Genomic DNA, 14381 nt, shown 5'->3' with positions numbered 1-14381 from the left:
CACGTTGCGCGGAGGCAGCCGCTGGGTCTTGAGCCAAACTGATTTTTAGCAGGCTGTGTGGAGCCAGCTCTGGACTCTTGGGTCATGTTTCCTTTCGCAGGAAAAGCCCTTGGCTTTCAGTCTGGCTGGTCAAAAGGCCTTTTCTGAAAAGGCCAGCCCCAGAGGAACTGTGCAGGATGGTGGCATCTGCTCAGCTGCCAGTCTGTGGGCCTCAGTTTTCCTCATCTTTAAAATGGGAATAACATTTGAACATTTGATGCAGTGCTATGAAGACAAACATCTTGGACTTCAATTCTCATGCCAACTTTTATATGCACATATACTTAAATGTATGTACATTCATGTGAGCTACATGTATACAAAATTAAAGATAGTCAGGATGACGTCCAAATTTTGAGAAGGATTTCCACCAAAAGCAGAGGGTGAAAAGTTGATGGCCCAAAGGCTTATGAACCTTTACATGTTTCTCAACCTTAGCAACTTTAAGGCATGTGGACTTCAGCTCCCAGAATTCCCCAGCCAGCCAAGTCCACACAATGCCAAGGTTGAGAATCACTAATTTAAACAATAAAAAAATTATTTAATTTAAATCCAGAGGCTACAACTCCCAGAATTCTCAGCATTTCTAGAAATTCAAAGGAAATTCAAAGCACCTTTTCAGCCCCAGAAATTGAATTAAAAAGCAGAAGCTTTCATGCGATCATGCCTTTTAATAAAATTGGCAAGTTGGAAAAGATGCTACTCCTGATTTTTAGCTACCACAGACTAACACAGCCCCCTCCTATCACGTCAGCTTGTCCAGAGGGTACCAGGTTGACAAAATCTTATTTAAATCATGGTATACATACACCCTGGAGAAGATGCTGATGCTAGGGAGAGTGGAAGGCAAAAGGAAGAGGGGCCGACCAAGGGCAAGGTGGACGGATGACATTCTGGAGGTGACGGACTCGTCCCTGGGGGAGCTGGGGGTGTTGATGACCGACAGGAAGCTCTGGCGTGGGCTGGTCCATGAAGTCACGAAGAGTCGGAAGCGACTAAACGAATAAACCACAAAAATGCATACACACACACACACACACACACAAGCAATGGAAGGAACATGCGCTAAAGAAATGTTGCTTTTGTACCCTACTTTTTTCCAAAAAACCTTTTGCCATTTTCTTTGGGAGAAATGCTCTTCCCAGCACAGAATGGGTTACAGTTCAGCCAAACGACTTACAATTTGTGTATCCAAAGTAATTAATAATTTGGAGAGAATGAGTGTCTGATTATTTCTTGATTTTTCAGAATATAGGGAACATGTTCCCAATTAGATTGGGATTCCGAATCTCCCAGATTTCCCCGCTCCATCTATACATCCTCCCCATCCCCACTGTGCCCCACAGTTTTTCTTATTAAACATTTGTTGTTCTTCTGGATTCCTCCCCACCACCATTTTTCTCTTTAGGGCATCTTAAAGATGTCACCGCAAAGATTTTGCACTCCACACAAAGGCAGAAACAGATTTATTATTTTTAAAGGCAGATAAATAAATGGCCTTCTGTTGAGATGCTCATCTTAGAAAAGAACAGGATGGCTGTAATAAGGTGAGTTTCTCTTCCCGGCTCATTGTAACAGCAACAGAAAACTTGGGAGATTGAGAAAAAAAGGTGTCACAGAGAGAATGAGAATAATGTCACTTCTGTGTTAATTAACTGATTTCAAAGAATAGTATTGCCACTGGTCTGAACCCCAGGGAGGCTTCCTGTCCACCACTTCATATTTTTCACACAAAGGGAGCAAAATTCTGGTCTGTACTTTGCATCCTCCAAGGAAATGACAGAACTCCACACAATACGGGCCACCGATAATCTGGAGAGAGTTCTTGTTAACTGCTTCCATAAAAAGCCTATTTCAGCTGCCTTCCTTTTGTTGAATTTGGGGAGACATCTCATGGTGCTGGTCTGAGGATTCCATATTTAGGCTATGGGTAGGTTCCCCTTTGCTGGTGCGATCAGGGATGCGTCAATTTAATGGAACCAGAGGTTGGACTTGATGGCCTCACAGAACCCTTCCAAGTTGAAGATTCCGTTCTAGCCTTGTCACTGGTGTGCCAAGACTGCGTACAGACAGAAGCAGGGTTTAGCTTTGCATAAAAGGTGTTCGAGCAACCTGTCCACTTGCCCTTGAGAGTTGCATCCACCCAGACGTATCCTTGCTCATGTGGTTCCTTCCGGCTCACCTGTGTTTGCAAAGACCCCCGTGGCCCACGATCACTGTAGCAGGACAGAAGGAAGGTTCTGAAGATCCTCTCCTAGATACCCCACTTCGCCTCTTCCGTTGGCTGACACCACCACACCAGTCCTCAATGCTTCCCAGCGTGTTTCCAGACACAAGGCCGGGATGTCTGAAGCGCCAACCTTTGGCAAAAATGCAAAGGGCTGGTGAAGTAAACGGCAGGAACTGCAGGTGAACAGCCTGCTTTCTAGCACGCCCCAGGCTAGATGAAGAGGACTTCTTCCGTGTCAGGGGAAAAAGAACACCCGTGTTCTGCACTGAGACTTGAGAAACATGGCTGCAGAATCGTGACGCCAATGCAGCTTCACCAGCGGCAGCGCAGAGGGCTTCCTTCCAAGGCAGAAAGATGATCCGTATACAGTAGATCCGTTGTGATGTGCCATGACCCAAACCTGGATGAGCTCCCACTGCAGTGTGCACATCTGCCCAACTCCCAGAGAGGCTGCTCTGATGTGGAAAGATTCCTGCAAGGCCCATGTGGGGCTCAGGACCTTGGACAGCTCTGGGATAACAGATGGATCTGCCCAGCCAGGTGAGATTTCTGGAGGGCTGGGGCGGAAATGGCAACTCCTGATTATTTATTTAAAACATTTATATAGCCACCCATCTTAAAGCAACTCTGGGCAGATTAGGCAAGGCGGTTCTGTTTTCTGCAGTGCGGGGCATCAAACTGACTCACAGCGAGGCGAGCGGATGGCCGAGGCGCTTGAGGGGTGACAGCGGGAAGCTGGCAAATCCCAGCTGCAGAGGACCCCCTTGCCCGCCTGCAGCACCATGACCTCGGTTAGATCTGCTCCCTCGGCTTTGAAGTTTCCGGGGGGAGGGAGAAGCTGGTGCAACGGTGTGTGATTCAACCCCAGAACAGATTTGGAAGACGGGGTTTCTGGCCAGGATGCGTTGCCGGGGCCAAAGGCGATCCTCTGATCTCTTGCCACCACCTTCCAGCTTCCCTAGCCACCTGGCCTGATCAGCGGAGGTTGGAACCAGCCCATGGCTCTGATAGGACCCCAAGCAAGCGTAACTGAACGGAAGGATGGGGAGATGGACACTGTGGCCTGGCATGTCCTAGACCTATGGGGAGCAATGTTCTGGACAGGGTGGGGACTGCCTTCCTGGAGAGGCCCAAGGTCCGTGCCTGCTAGAGAGCTCCCCCCACCCCGCACGCTTGACGCAATGCAGTTCTCCCTGCCTAGCTTGCCCTGGGGCAGCACCCCTCTTCTTGCAGACACCCCCTTGCTAGACCTCCCTCCAGCTCTCAGCACCTCCATCCCTTTTTCTCATAATGGCCAACCTTTTCAACGAATAAACTAGATGAGAATGTGATACCCAGAGAGCTCTTTTCCCTCCCCTGCTGCTGAAGAGAGATGTAAAAATTACTTGATAGCAGAAAAATGTCATGGCAGAAAGAATGTCAAGGACTCCCATCATCAATGGGGGGCTGGGGGTGGTTAGGAAAAAAGGAAAAGGGAGAAGAAAAAAGAGCAGGAGAATTCATCCTTTCCATTTCAGGTACAGAAGCCAGCCTTCCTCCCTGGCTTTAATCCCCCAAATCCAAAATAGGAACAAGCTTTGGACAAAAAAAAAAAACAGGCAAAGAAGTTAAACAACAGAAAGAAAAAATCATGTTGCCAGTAAGAAGAATCCAGAGTGACTGGTCAGGGCAGGGAGGAATCTAGAGGGCCAGCGAGATGGCCTTGAAGCAGGGAACCGCTGCATAAGATGAAAGGGTTCTTTAAGACTCAGGCTGGTCCCCCCTGACTCCCTGGGGTGTAACACAGGAGGGGGGAGAAGCACAATCAGATGTAAGATCCTGTTCCTTGCAGCCTCCCTCAGTCAAGTATAGTCCTGTCCCTGTGGAGTCGGTTTCCTAATCTGGCCTACCTGGTAGGGCTGACAGAATCTTTATACATCCCACCCGACCCTCTGCAATGTGCAGGAAAACCACGTCAACCACCCGTGAGAGGCGGCTCTCCGGCCTCTTTTGAAAGCCTCCAGAGACGGAGAAGCTGCAACCACTGCAGGCGGACTGGCTGCTGTTGTGCAGATCTTACCCTTGGGAAGTTTCGCCTTCTGTGGAAACGAAATCTAGGTAGCTGCAACTTGTATCCGTTATTTCTGGTCCTTGTTTTTGTGGCCATAGAAAATATTTCCTGACCATCATCCCGGGACATCCCTTTTATATACCGAAATACTAATATTGTGTCTCCCCTCCCCTCCTTTCCCCCAGCCTGCCCTCGTAGGGCCCGTCCTCAGCTCCCTGTGTCATTTCACTGGGGTCCCCCCACCCTCTCCACACCCTTCTGGATAGCACAGGGTGCCCAGCCTTCTGGTGTGGCCCCGCCTGGGCCGAGGAGAGAGGAAAAGGACTTCCCGCGTCTTTGACCCGACTCTGTTTCTGAGGTGGCCAGACTGGCGTTGGCCCCCCAGCAGCCGCCCCCCACCGCTGGCTCCCGGGCCGCTTGCGGCTGAGGACCCGCCCGAGTCCGTCGCCAGCGCTGCGCTCCAAGCATGAATTCCCCCGTCGTGTATGTGTGTCTTACATTTCCTCTCTCTAAATGTAGTACCTTATTAATGGTTAACTAACTGGGCCTTACTCAGTTCATCCATTGTTTTGTAACTGTACAACAATATGAGTTTTAAAGTAAACTACACAGGTTGGGTTTTTACACCATGTGGGGCTAATGTGCAGTCGGCTCGTTTGTGATTCAAAAGACGGGCTTGTCAGAGGACAGCAGCTGACAGACTTTGCGAGGGGCACCAGGACAAGGAGCAGCAGGCTGAAACAGTGGGAAGGAAGAGACCAGCTGAAGGCCAGGAGGGATTTCCTGACAAAAGAGGCATGAAGCAGTGGAACAGAATGGCTTCTCCCCAAAGTTTCCACCTGGGTTTCCACAGACCAGGGGGTTTGACTAGATGACCTCTAAGACAGGGTTCCTCGACCTTGGCAACTCTAAGCTGTGCGGACTTCAACTCCCAGAATTCCCCAGCCAGCAAATCTGGCTGGGGAATTCTGGGAGTTGAAGTCCGCACAGCTTAGAGCTGCCAAGGTCGAGGAACCCTGCTCTAAGATACCATCCTGCTCATCCCTTCTATGGCCTCAAGAGAGAAACCCAACTGAAACCCAACTTTGTGGCCACGTTTTTATCCATGTGTCCGTCTCCATCCCGCTTGGGCGATTCCAGGGGTCCTGATCCTGAAGGAAAGCAGAGCCTGCTATTCTAGGACCGCCATTCCTGTTCAGGCACAAGGCTGGACCTTGAGCAAAGCTCCCTGCTGAACTGATGGTGGGGGCAGTTTGGAAAGAAGCCTGACCCTTGCAGACGGGGCCTTCTTGATGGCAGCTTGGGGGCAGAGGAGGGCTTGGTAGGCCGCAGATTTCCAGCACCTCCAGAGAAGTGGAACAGCTGAGTGGGGACAGGAAGCCCTTTATCTGCTGGAGAAGCTGCCCTTCCAAGCGAGAGCACCAGTGCAAGGCCCCAGACCTCTGCCCCACTGAAAGTCGGTTTCCTAACCCCCCACTCTGGGGCCCTGAGATCTCAGGCTCCCCTCCCGAGCCACCCCTCCTCCTTCAGACCTCCCCCATCCTTCCTTGGCTTGCAATGTGTGAGCGTGCGAGGAAGCACCGGAGCTTCTGGGAGGCCCAGGAGAATTGCCCCCAATGCCAGGGCAGCTGCCCTCTGCCCCCCGCCCCTCTTCTCTGGCAGAAAGGAAGAGAGGGCTGGGTGGTTCCAACCTCCGCTGTCTGGGGGAGAGAGGAGGGGGTTACGGCAGCTGTCGCTCCGCGGTCCCTACCTGCCGGGTATCGCTCGTTGATGGGCCAGTTGTCAACCTGCAGCGTTGCGTTGCCACCACTTCGGGTGAAACGGACCACGTGGTACTTGCCATCGTTCACCATGGCATTGCCTTCCTCGATCGTGATGTCGTCTGTGCCCACATTGAAAATGACTCCCACAGTGCCCTGGTCCTGTAGAGAGCGAGGGGGGAGGAAGAAGGGGGCAGAGAGAGGGAGAAGAAAGGGAGAAAACAGGGTCAACCCGGGCTTCAGAAGTGGGGGCTGGGAAAGGCCACAAAGCCTCCAGTCGGATTAGAGAAATTCTGGTACAGGCAGTCTTTGACTTACAACCATTTGTTTAACGACTGTTCGAAGTTACAACGGTGCTGAAAAAAGTGACTTACAACTGGTCCTTGCGCTTAAAACTGTGGCAGCGTCCCTGTCTTCTTCTTCTTAGCATCTTTCCCATGCTATGGCAGGGTCCACTTTGCAGCGTCCCTGTGGTCATGTGATCAAAATTCAGGCACTTGGCAACTGGCTTGCACAGGACAGTTGCAGCATCCCAGGGTCACGAGATCGCCATTTGCAACCTTCCCAGCTGACTTCTGACAAGCACAGTCAATGGGGGGGGGGAGCTGAATTCACTTAACGACTGCGGCAAAATGGTCTTAAAATCAGGCATGACTCACTTAACAACTGCCTCACTTAGCAACAGAAGTTCCAGTCCCAATTGTGGTCGTAAGTCAAGGACTGCCTGTATTTGCCCACAAAACAGAGGAATCCTATAATATTCCAACTAGTTTTGTACAGTCTCCAACAGCCACAGCCTGGATCTCAATTTATTCAGTTTTAGAGGCCACCTCTTCTCCAAGAACAAAAGGGGGGCGGGGGCCTTGGCAGTGTATCACTCACCTTCCCCATAACAAAAACCCTGTGAGGTAAGCTGGACTGAGAAAAAGGAATTGGTCCAAAGTCACTCTGTGAACTTTCACAACCTTGTCCAGCTTCTTAACCTTGTATTTATTTTTACGTAATATCTTTATTTTGTTTGTAACAAAACAATCTTTAATCTTAAAAGAAAAAAAAGTTTAAGTTAAAAGTACAAACTAAAAATACAAACTAAGAAGGAACAGAAAGACCTTTTAACTCTTTAATGCAGTGTTTCTCAACCTTGGCCGCTTGAAGATGGGTGGACTCCAACTCCATGGCTGGCTGGGGAACTCTGGGAGTTGAAGTCCACCCATCCTCAAGCGGCCAAGGTTGAGAAACAGTGTTTTAATGTGTTGTGCTAATTAATGTGTTAATGAGTCAGGCTTTCCTTCTGAATGAAGAGAAAGAAGAGGAGCATTCACATCCCTATCCTATCTTTTCTCTAGATACCACACAAATATTTCCCCATTTTCTTGACACAACAACCCTGTTGAGCTGACATGGCCCAGACTCATGGGCTTCATGGCTGGGGCTGGACTTAAGCCTTGGGTTGAGACAGAAATGCCTGCGCTGGCGCATCCTTTGCAGCCTGGAAGTGGGGGAGGCTGGTGGTAACTGGTCTTAAATCAGCCTTGGAGTCTTTGGCAGGGCCCCCGACAGCCCTGAAACAAAGCCAAGGGCTGCAGAAATAGGATTCCGCCTCGCAAAAGCCACCCCCAGCACAGAGGATGTGAAGTTATGGCTGCCAATTCCCCGCCATCCAAGGCCCCACGGCACAACACGACAACTGGAAATCTGCAAGTTGCCAATAGGACCAGCCTGCGATCCCATCCATAAACCACACCTTGAATTAAAAGACGGGTGAACCGCCCTGTGCGTGGTGTGGTTCAAAGGCCAGCCGTTGTCCTTAAACGGGCCCTTCCCTTTTCCCAGCCAGACTTGAAAAGGCACGGTTGAAATCTCCCGTTCTAAAGCTCTCCAAGGCTTTCAGCGAGCGCCAGAACGGCAGCAGGCAGGCAAACACAGAGACTCCCAGACGAAAGCGATGAAGGCAGGGTCTCCAGATTTTCATCACAAGTGTCCTCATGGACCCAAAATGCTTGTGGAGACCCTCCTCTGTCTAAAGGAAGGGTGGTGGGGATGGCCGCAGGGGCCTGTCCCAAGGAATACCATCTCCGGCCAGCAAGGGAACATTAGATTTACATCGCCGAGGCTGCCAAAATACTTTCGGTTGTTTGTGTTTTTTGACCCATGGGCCAATACAGAGCAAAGAAAGCTATCCCAGAGCTGTGGCCTGAACCTGGGACTTGGTTCCCTCCAGCCTCTGTTCACACAACAAGCTGAACTGGGTCAGCTAAGCTAATTCCTAGCATCCGCCTTCGAACACCAGGCTAAACGTTTATGTTTGGTTACTTTTCCAGGGGATGTAGATACCAACTTGGTTAGTTTGGGGTTCAATGGACTGTGGGGAAAATGGGTTGCTTTCATAACCAAGATGGAGCCATCTGCTAGAACCCACAATGATGATATCAGACATCTGCACTATTTGAGCCATGACATCATGATGGCTGGGGAATTCTGGGAGTTGCAGATCACCCGTCTTAAAGCTGCCAAGGTTCAGAAACCCTGCTCTAATAGAACAAAGGCAATAAATCAGTGTAATTTTTACAGCTGCAATGGATTTCTGGTTTCTTGTATTTATTTAACGGTAAATTTATATAGCTACCCATCTCGCATATGTAAAGCTGAGCAGCAGACTTAAAAACACAAAAACAATATGACAAAATAACCAAAAACATAACAAACAAAAATCATTAAAACCATTAAAATAATTAAAAAATAAAATTTAAAATTTATTTAAATTTATTTCAAAGAATTAAAATTACAGGCTGTTCTGCTATAGAACGGTCAGCATGCTTTTATAAAGGCCACAGCTCTTATTGCTAATATTTACAATATCTTAGACAGAGAGACCTGGTTCATTTTCAGCACTGCCCTTAACTGGCCATCTGAAACACTGGGCAGAAAGACGTTAGAGGGGGAGCCTAGGACTTCTGCAAACAAATCAGGAATTTGGTCATGACTCTATGGCTCGTCCTCCCTTGAAATATACAATGCTGCCATTGTGCGCTTTCAGAAAAGTGCTTCTGGGGTGACCAATCAAGACAGATCAGCTGGGTTCAGTGTTGAACTATAGTGGATTCCTGCCCTGGGCACGAGGTTGGGCTAGATCAGGGTTTCTCAACAGGGTTCCGTGGAACCCTAGGCTTCCGCGAGAGGTCACTAGGGGTCCCCTGTGGGGTCAAGATTTATTTTAAAAATTATTTCAAATTCAGGCAACTTCACATTAAAGAGGTAGGTTTCATTCTTTATTTTCAGTTTAAGAACACTGTTGATGCATTTATACAGGACTACCCATGAAACAAATTTGATGATTTTGTAACTTCTGGCCTACATTTGAGCCTGAATGTGCAGGGGTTCCCCAAGCGAGGCCTGCAAAATATTTCAAGGGTCCATCCAGGGTCAAAAGGTTGAAGGAGGCTGTAGATGATCTCCAAATTTCCCTTCCCATCCTGACATTCTGTGATTCAATGAACTTGCTTGACTTGCTTCCTAAACCCACCCACTGCACACTGATAAACCACCTAACTAAAAATATTAAAATCAACAGAGCTTTAGCGTGCTGTCCAAATGCAACAGTACATTCTTCGCTGATCTGGAAAATCGGTGAGCGGTAAGCTTTGGTGGGGGGATACCCCCAATTCCATGAATGGGATCCCAAAAGGAGCATTTACCTGCAAACACCCTTATATGGGGAAAGACTACCCAAGGCTGCCTGAAACCAGAAGGAAATCCTTTCCCCAGGCACAAATGACAGAGTCTTCTTTAGCAAGATTTATTGAAGTGAAAAGGATGGCATTAGAAGAATTTCAGGAGCTGAATGATTTCCCGTTTAGAGCTGAATGCCCAAGGGCAGAGGGCGGAGCCTTTAGTAATTTCTTTCTCATGGTTTTCCTGTGAACCAACAAAGAGGGGGAGTTTCTCACCAATAACAGAAAAGCTTGCGGGTGACTATTTACAAAACCATCTCCTGAATCCTTATTGGCTTGGAAACTAACCCACACGCTCCGGCTGCACATGCACAGAATCCTTCACCAGGTCAGTTACTAATCTAGTGGCCAATCTGGGTTATTTCTGGCCTTGGTTAGCTTTCAGGGAGAGACTTGACTTGTTGTGCAAAAACAGCTTGCTGGGAAAATTTAGTGGTTCAGGCATTGGATGAACTCCAAAAATGGGTTTACTCAGATGTCAGATTGTATGAATGCTGCATCTCTGACATCCAAGGAACATTTGGTCCTCCAAGTCTCAATGAAAAAGAAGTATTTGTTCCAGAATCCTAATTTTTAACTGGGAGTAGAATCTTCTGCTTTTCTTGACTGCTTAGCTGCCCCTCAAAGGCCCTTAGAAAGACGTAATTTCAGTGATGCCCTCAGACAGAGTAGATTATTTCTGATAATGCTCCAGTGTTTGCATGCCTGAGTATACCTCTAGAGCTATTTATTTATGGTCGCATCAAGCAGCAGCCCCTGGCTTGCTTGTCTGGGCTGAGAAAGCTTTGAGCTGGTTATACTTGGATGCGAGACCAACAGGTTGTAGGTTACACTGAGAATAAAAAAAAAATCTGGAATATGACAAGAGCTAACCACTTCTGTATTGCTGCCCAGAAAACTACATGGGGATATGTGTGACATGTCCAGGAGCCCTGCTCAGTTTGAAGGAGACTTAAAAGACTTAATTTGGGGAGATGTGAAGGAAGGCGAGGAGAGCAGGTGATGATGTGCAGAGGGCATTTTCTTCTCAGCCCCTCTCCTGTGCCTGGCAAGAGAGAGCAAGACTGGGCCTCAGAAGGTCTCATGTTGGGAAACTATTACTTAGTATTGCTGGAGGGTAGAGAAGCAGGCCCTTTAGAGCCTCCCCCCCTCCATGAACCGAAAACAGAACAGGTCAAGGCCACAAAGGGAAACCTCAGACCGCATTTGTGTTTGGAGGCTGGCGTGTTCCAGGCAATAAATGACATTGCCTCTTAATGACTGGGCTGACACAATAAACCTCATGCCAACTGGACTGGAAAAACACAGTGATGGCACTCACAAGACGTGTGATACCTACACCGGTAAATGCTATCCCGGCTTAACAGGACAGCCTGCTTGGTGCACCGCGCTAAGACAGTGGTTTCCTTGGGGGAGGCAACGGGGCCGAACAATGAAACCCAGCTGTGCCATGCCATTGCAATGCAAGTCCCAGTGCCAGTGCAATGCAAGATGCATCGTGATGTTGCGCACATGCGTTGACGGAAGGGGTGATGGGGCAGCGCTGCTTCGTCGCGCACTAAGACAAAGGCTGAGTTTCCACGAGAACCCAGTCCTGTTCAGCCCAGTCTGTATAGCTTGTGCAACCCTGGCTAGCGAGACCGAGAAGGACATTTCCAGGCCAAAAGGCACACACACCCCTCCCTCCGCCACTATGTGGTTCTTTGCACACACTCCCATTCCTGAATCATCTAGAGCAGCCTCTCTCAACCTTTTGACCCTGGAGGAACCCTTGAAATATCTTTCAGTCCTGGGGGAACCCCTGCACATTCAGGCTCAAATAGAGGCCAGAAGTTACATTATTGTATTTGTTTCACATGCAGGCCTGTATATACTGTATGCATTAACAGTGTTCCGAAACTAAAAATAAAGAATGAAACTTACTTCTTTAATGTGAAGTTGCCTGAATTGGAAATAATTTTTAAAATAAATTGTGATCTCCCAGGGAACCCCTAGGGACCTCTCACAGAACCCTAAGGTGGGTGCCACACAACCCTGGGAGAGAAATCCTGATCTAGAGCAACCTTTAAGGCTGAGGGCTGGAAAGGAACCCTACAGGATCAATCCGCTCTAGGAAAAGCCGCTTCAGGCTGGGGGCCGGAGGGGGCCCAGAGCGACAAGAGATCCTCCCGAAGCTGGCAAGATTCAGGACAGGATTCCTTCTCCTCGCCTGGCCGGCAGTGCCCTCGGGGGCTTTGCCAGTCCACTTGCAGCAGCGGCTCAGTGTAATCCACATCCTGGTGCAGATGCTGACCGACACTGCGCCAACTTAATTTCATTTGCAGCAGAATGGTAATTAATCCCATTTTGCAGCCAACTGGCGGGGAAGGGTGGTGGGAGCCTGGGAGGCAAGATGCCTCTTGGTCTAGGGCAGACGGCGGTAGCCAGCCGGGTAACGGAGGGTGGATGTATTGGGAGGGGGCTTTGTCCAAGCAAGCCCAGTTTCGCTCTCTCTCCCTTGCTCGTGGACCACAGCAGGGAGGTGACAATCCCTGCTGCGCCAGAGGCAGGCTTGAACAATGGAGCAAGCCTGAACAAGTCTCGCTGGATTGGGTTCATACACTTTGCTAAACTGGAGTTAGCTGGCCACATTTGCACAGTACACTTAACTTTAACCCCAAATTCATCCATTTTCTAGGGTACCCGATTCCCTGACTCATAACCTCACTGAAGGCCTGTTTTCACACTACCCACCAAGCCACAAAAATGCTGAGATTAGTACCAGCCAAGCATGGCATGTCCTCACCGGACCTGGATGAGCACTTTGAGCACCTAGCATGCTATCCCCAAAGAAGCGACTGGGTGAAGGTTCCCCCCGCCAGGGCCTGAAGAACACAGGAAGGGAAGGGCTGGCCTCCCGCCAAACCACAAAGCCGGGAAACCAGAGTTTGGCACCTGGTGCTCCAATTTTGGAGGGGTTCCAGGAGACTCCACTACCAGACGTATAAGGGACCCACCCCAGGACTGGGGGCAGCAAACCCTTTCTTAGATTTTCCCCCTTGGGGAAAGCAAGAATTCAATTCTGGAACAGCCCAAAGATGGCACCTTTTGAATGCAAAACTAAATCTTCCCCTTGCATGGAATCTGGCTCCTTTTCAAATCCTATTTGTGCATCCTTCCTGCGTATAATATTCATATGCATGCTCTCCCCACACCCCGCATTCTCAAGAGCATGATTTCCGTTTTTTATCAGTCCATAACTCAACGCCAGTTGTTCCTTGTGAGCAATGGTGCTTATGCGGTTATAAAGAGCTCGAGATGAATTATGAGACTCACAGCACCCACGGCCACAATTCAACAAGCTGTCACCCCAAAGTAACAACCAGCGTTGGTCAAGTGGCTAAATAGCCAGCCAAGCTCTCAGACCAGGGGTGGGGGGCTTCAGGCTGCAGACCCCACTTCCCAGCATGCCTTGCTCTTAACCTGTGGCTGCCAGCTGAAGAAATGTTGAACTTTCCATCACAGATGCAAATTGGTGCTTAACAGTCCTGCAATTCTGACATGAATCTGATTTTCTTAAGCTGCAGTCATATTCCAAAGAGGGAGGAAGCCAGCAGCAATGATGCAGAGCGTGTGCAGAGTACTCTCCCCACCCCAGTGATTCCATTTCAGTCACCCTCCTCATTTCTGGGGTTAAGGTTCAGCATCTCACTTTCCATGAAAAGAAATTCTAGTTCAGATGAGATTTAATGAGGAATAAATTAACAAAATGGGTGCAAATATCCAGAGACTGTAATGCTGCAAATAAATCTATCCCATTTTAAAAAAACTATGCAAATCACTGGTTTTGCTGCCTGGTGATGCTGGGTGCCCATGGTTAGGGGAATATTCCTGGGATGCTGGGACTTGTAGTCTAGTCTGACATGTTTCCTTAACAAGGAATGACAGCCTGTTTCTCGCTGAATACCAAAAGGGGCCAAAGGTTTTTACTAGGTCAGTGGAAGAAATGCACAATATCTTGTGGTTCACAGAATGCTCGGTCAGTGACAACCGCTTTCTGTGGCATTTGAAACAGCTGGAGTAATGTTGCTTGGCCTGGTAAGAGGCGCTCGCTTAATATCGGGCATCCAAGCCTCTCGCCTCGCCCCAGGAACTGCTGTCTGCTGCAAACCCTACAAAACAAAGCAGCATTTCTATGCAATCTCATCTAGGAGGTGGGGAAAGTGGGGTGTGTGTGTGTGCCTGTGCGTGCCTGCATGTGTGCAGGGCATTTTTAAAGGATTATTATGCTAAGCAGTGATTAATACCACAAGGTGAGAACAGCTGGCTTGCTGTGTGCCCATGTTCTTTATTAGAGCTATGCATGTAATTATTGCATTAAACCTGGATTATTTGAGCACTGGGATGCATGGGCTTTATTAATGCCTGCCCCCTGCAGTTCAAGGAGAAGGCTGCAGAGGTTAGGAGCAGGCAGCGACTGCCAGCCTTATGGTCAGCATTGGAAAGCCCTGAGGTTTGAACTTGCTGGCCCTGCAGCGAGGAAGACATTCCTGGCCATCCATCTTGGCCCACGGCGTGGCAAGAGAGGAAGA

At 49.0% G+C, this 14381-nt stretch overlaps 1 protein-coding gene across 11 annotated transcripts in view; it reads right to left on the bottom strand.

The window, feature by feature from the left end:
* The window catches only part of NRXN2 (neurexin 2), a 326517-nt gene that overhangs the window by 42535 nt on the left and 269601 nt on the right, over positions 1-14381 (bottom strand). For all 11 annotated transcript variants that reach the window (XM_063316920.1, XM_063316927.1, XM_063316922.1 and 8 more), the window contains one exon: positions 6070-6241. In XM_063316920.1, the coding sequence (XP_063172990.1) occupies positions 6070-6241 (172 nt within the window). The remainder of the gene's footprint in view (positions 1-6069; positions 6242-14381) is intronic.

The sequence above is a fragment of the Candoia aspera genome, chromosome 17, assembly GCF_035149785.1.
Source record: "Candoia aspera isolate rCanAsp1 chromosome 17, rCanAsp1.hap2, whole genome shotgun sequence".
In the NCBI taxonomy this organism is placed as follows: Eukaryota; Metazoa; Chordata; class Lepidosauria; order Squamata; family Boidae; genus Candoia; species Candoia aspera.
The sequence above is the reverse complement of the archived record's forward strand: the minus strand, read 5'-3'. Positions and strand labels throughout refer to the sequence as shown.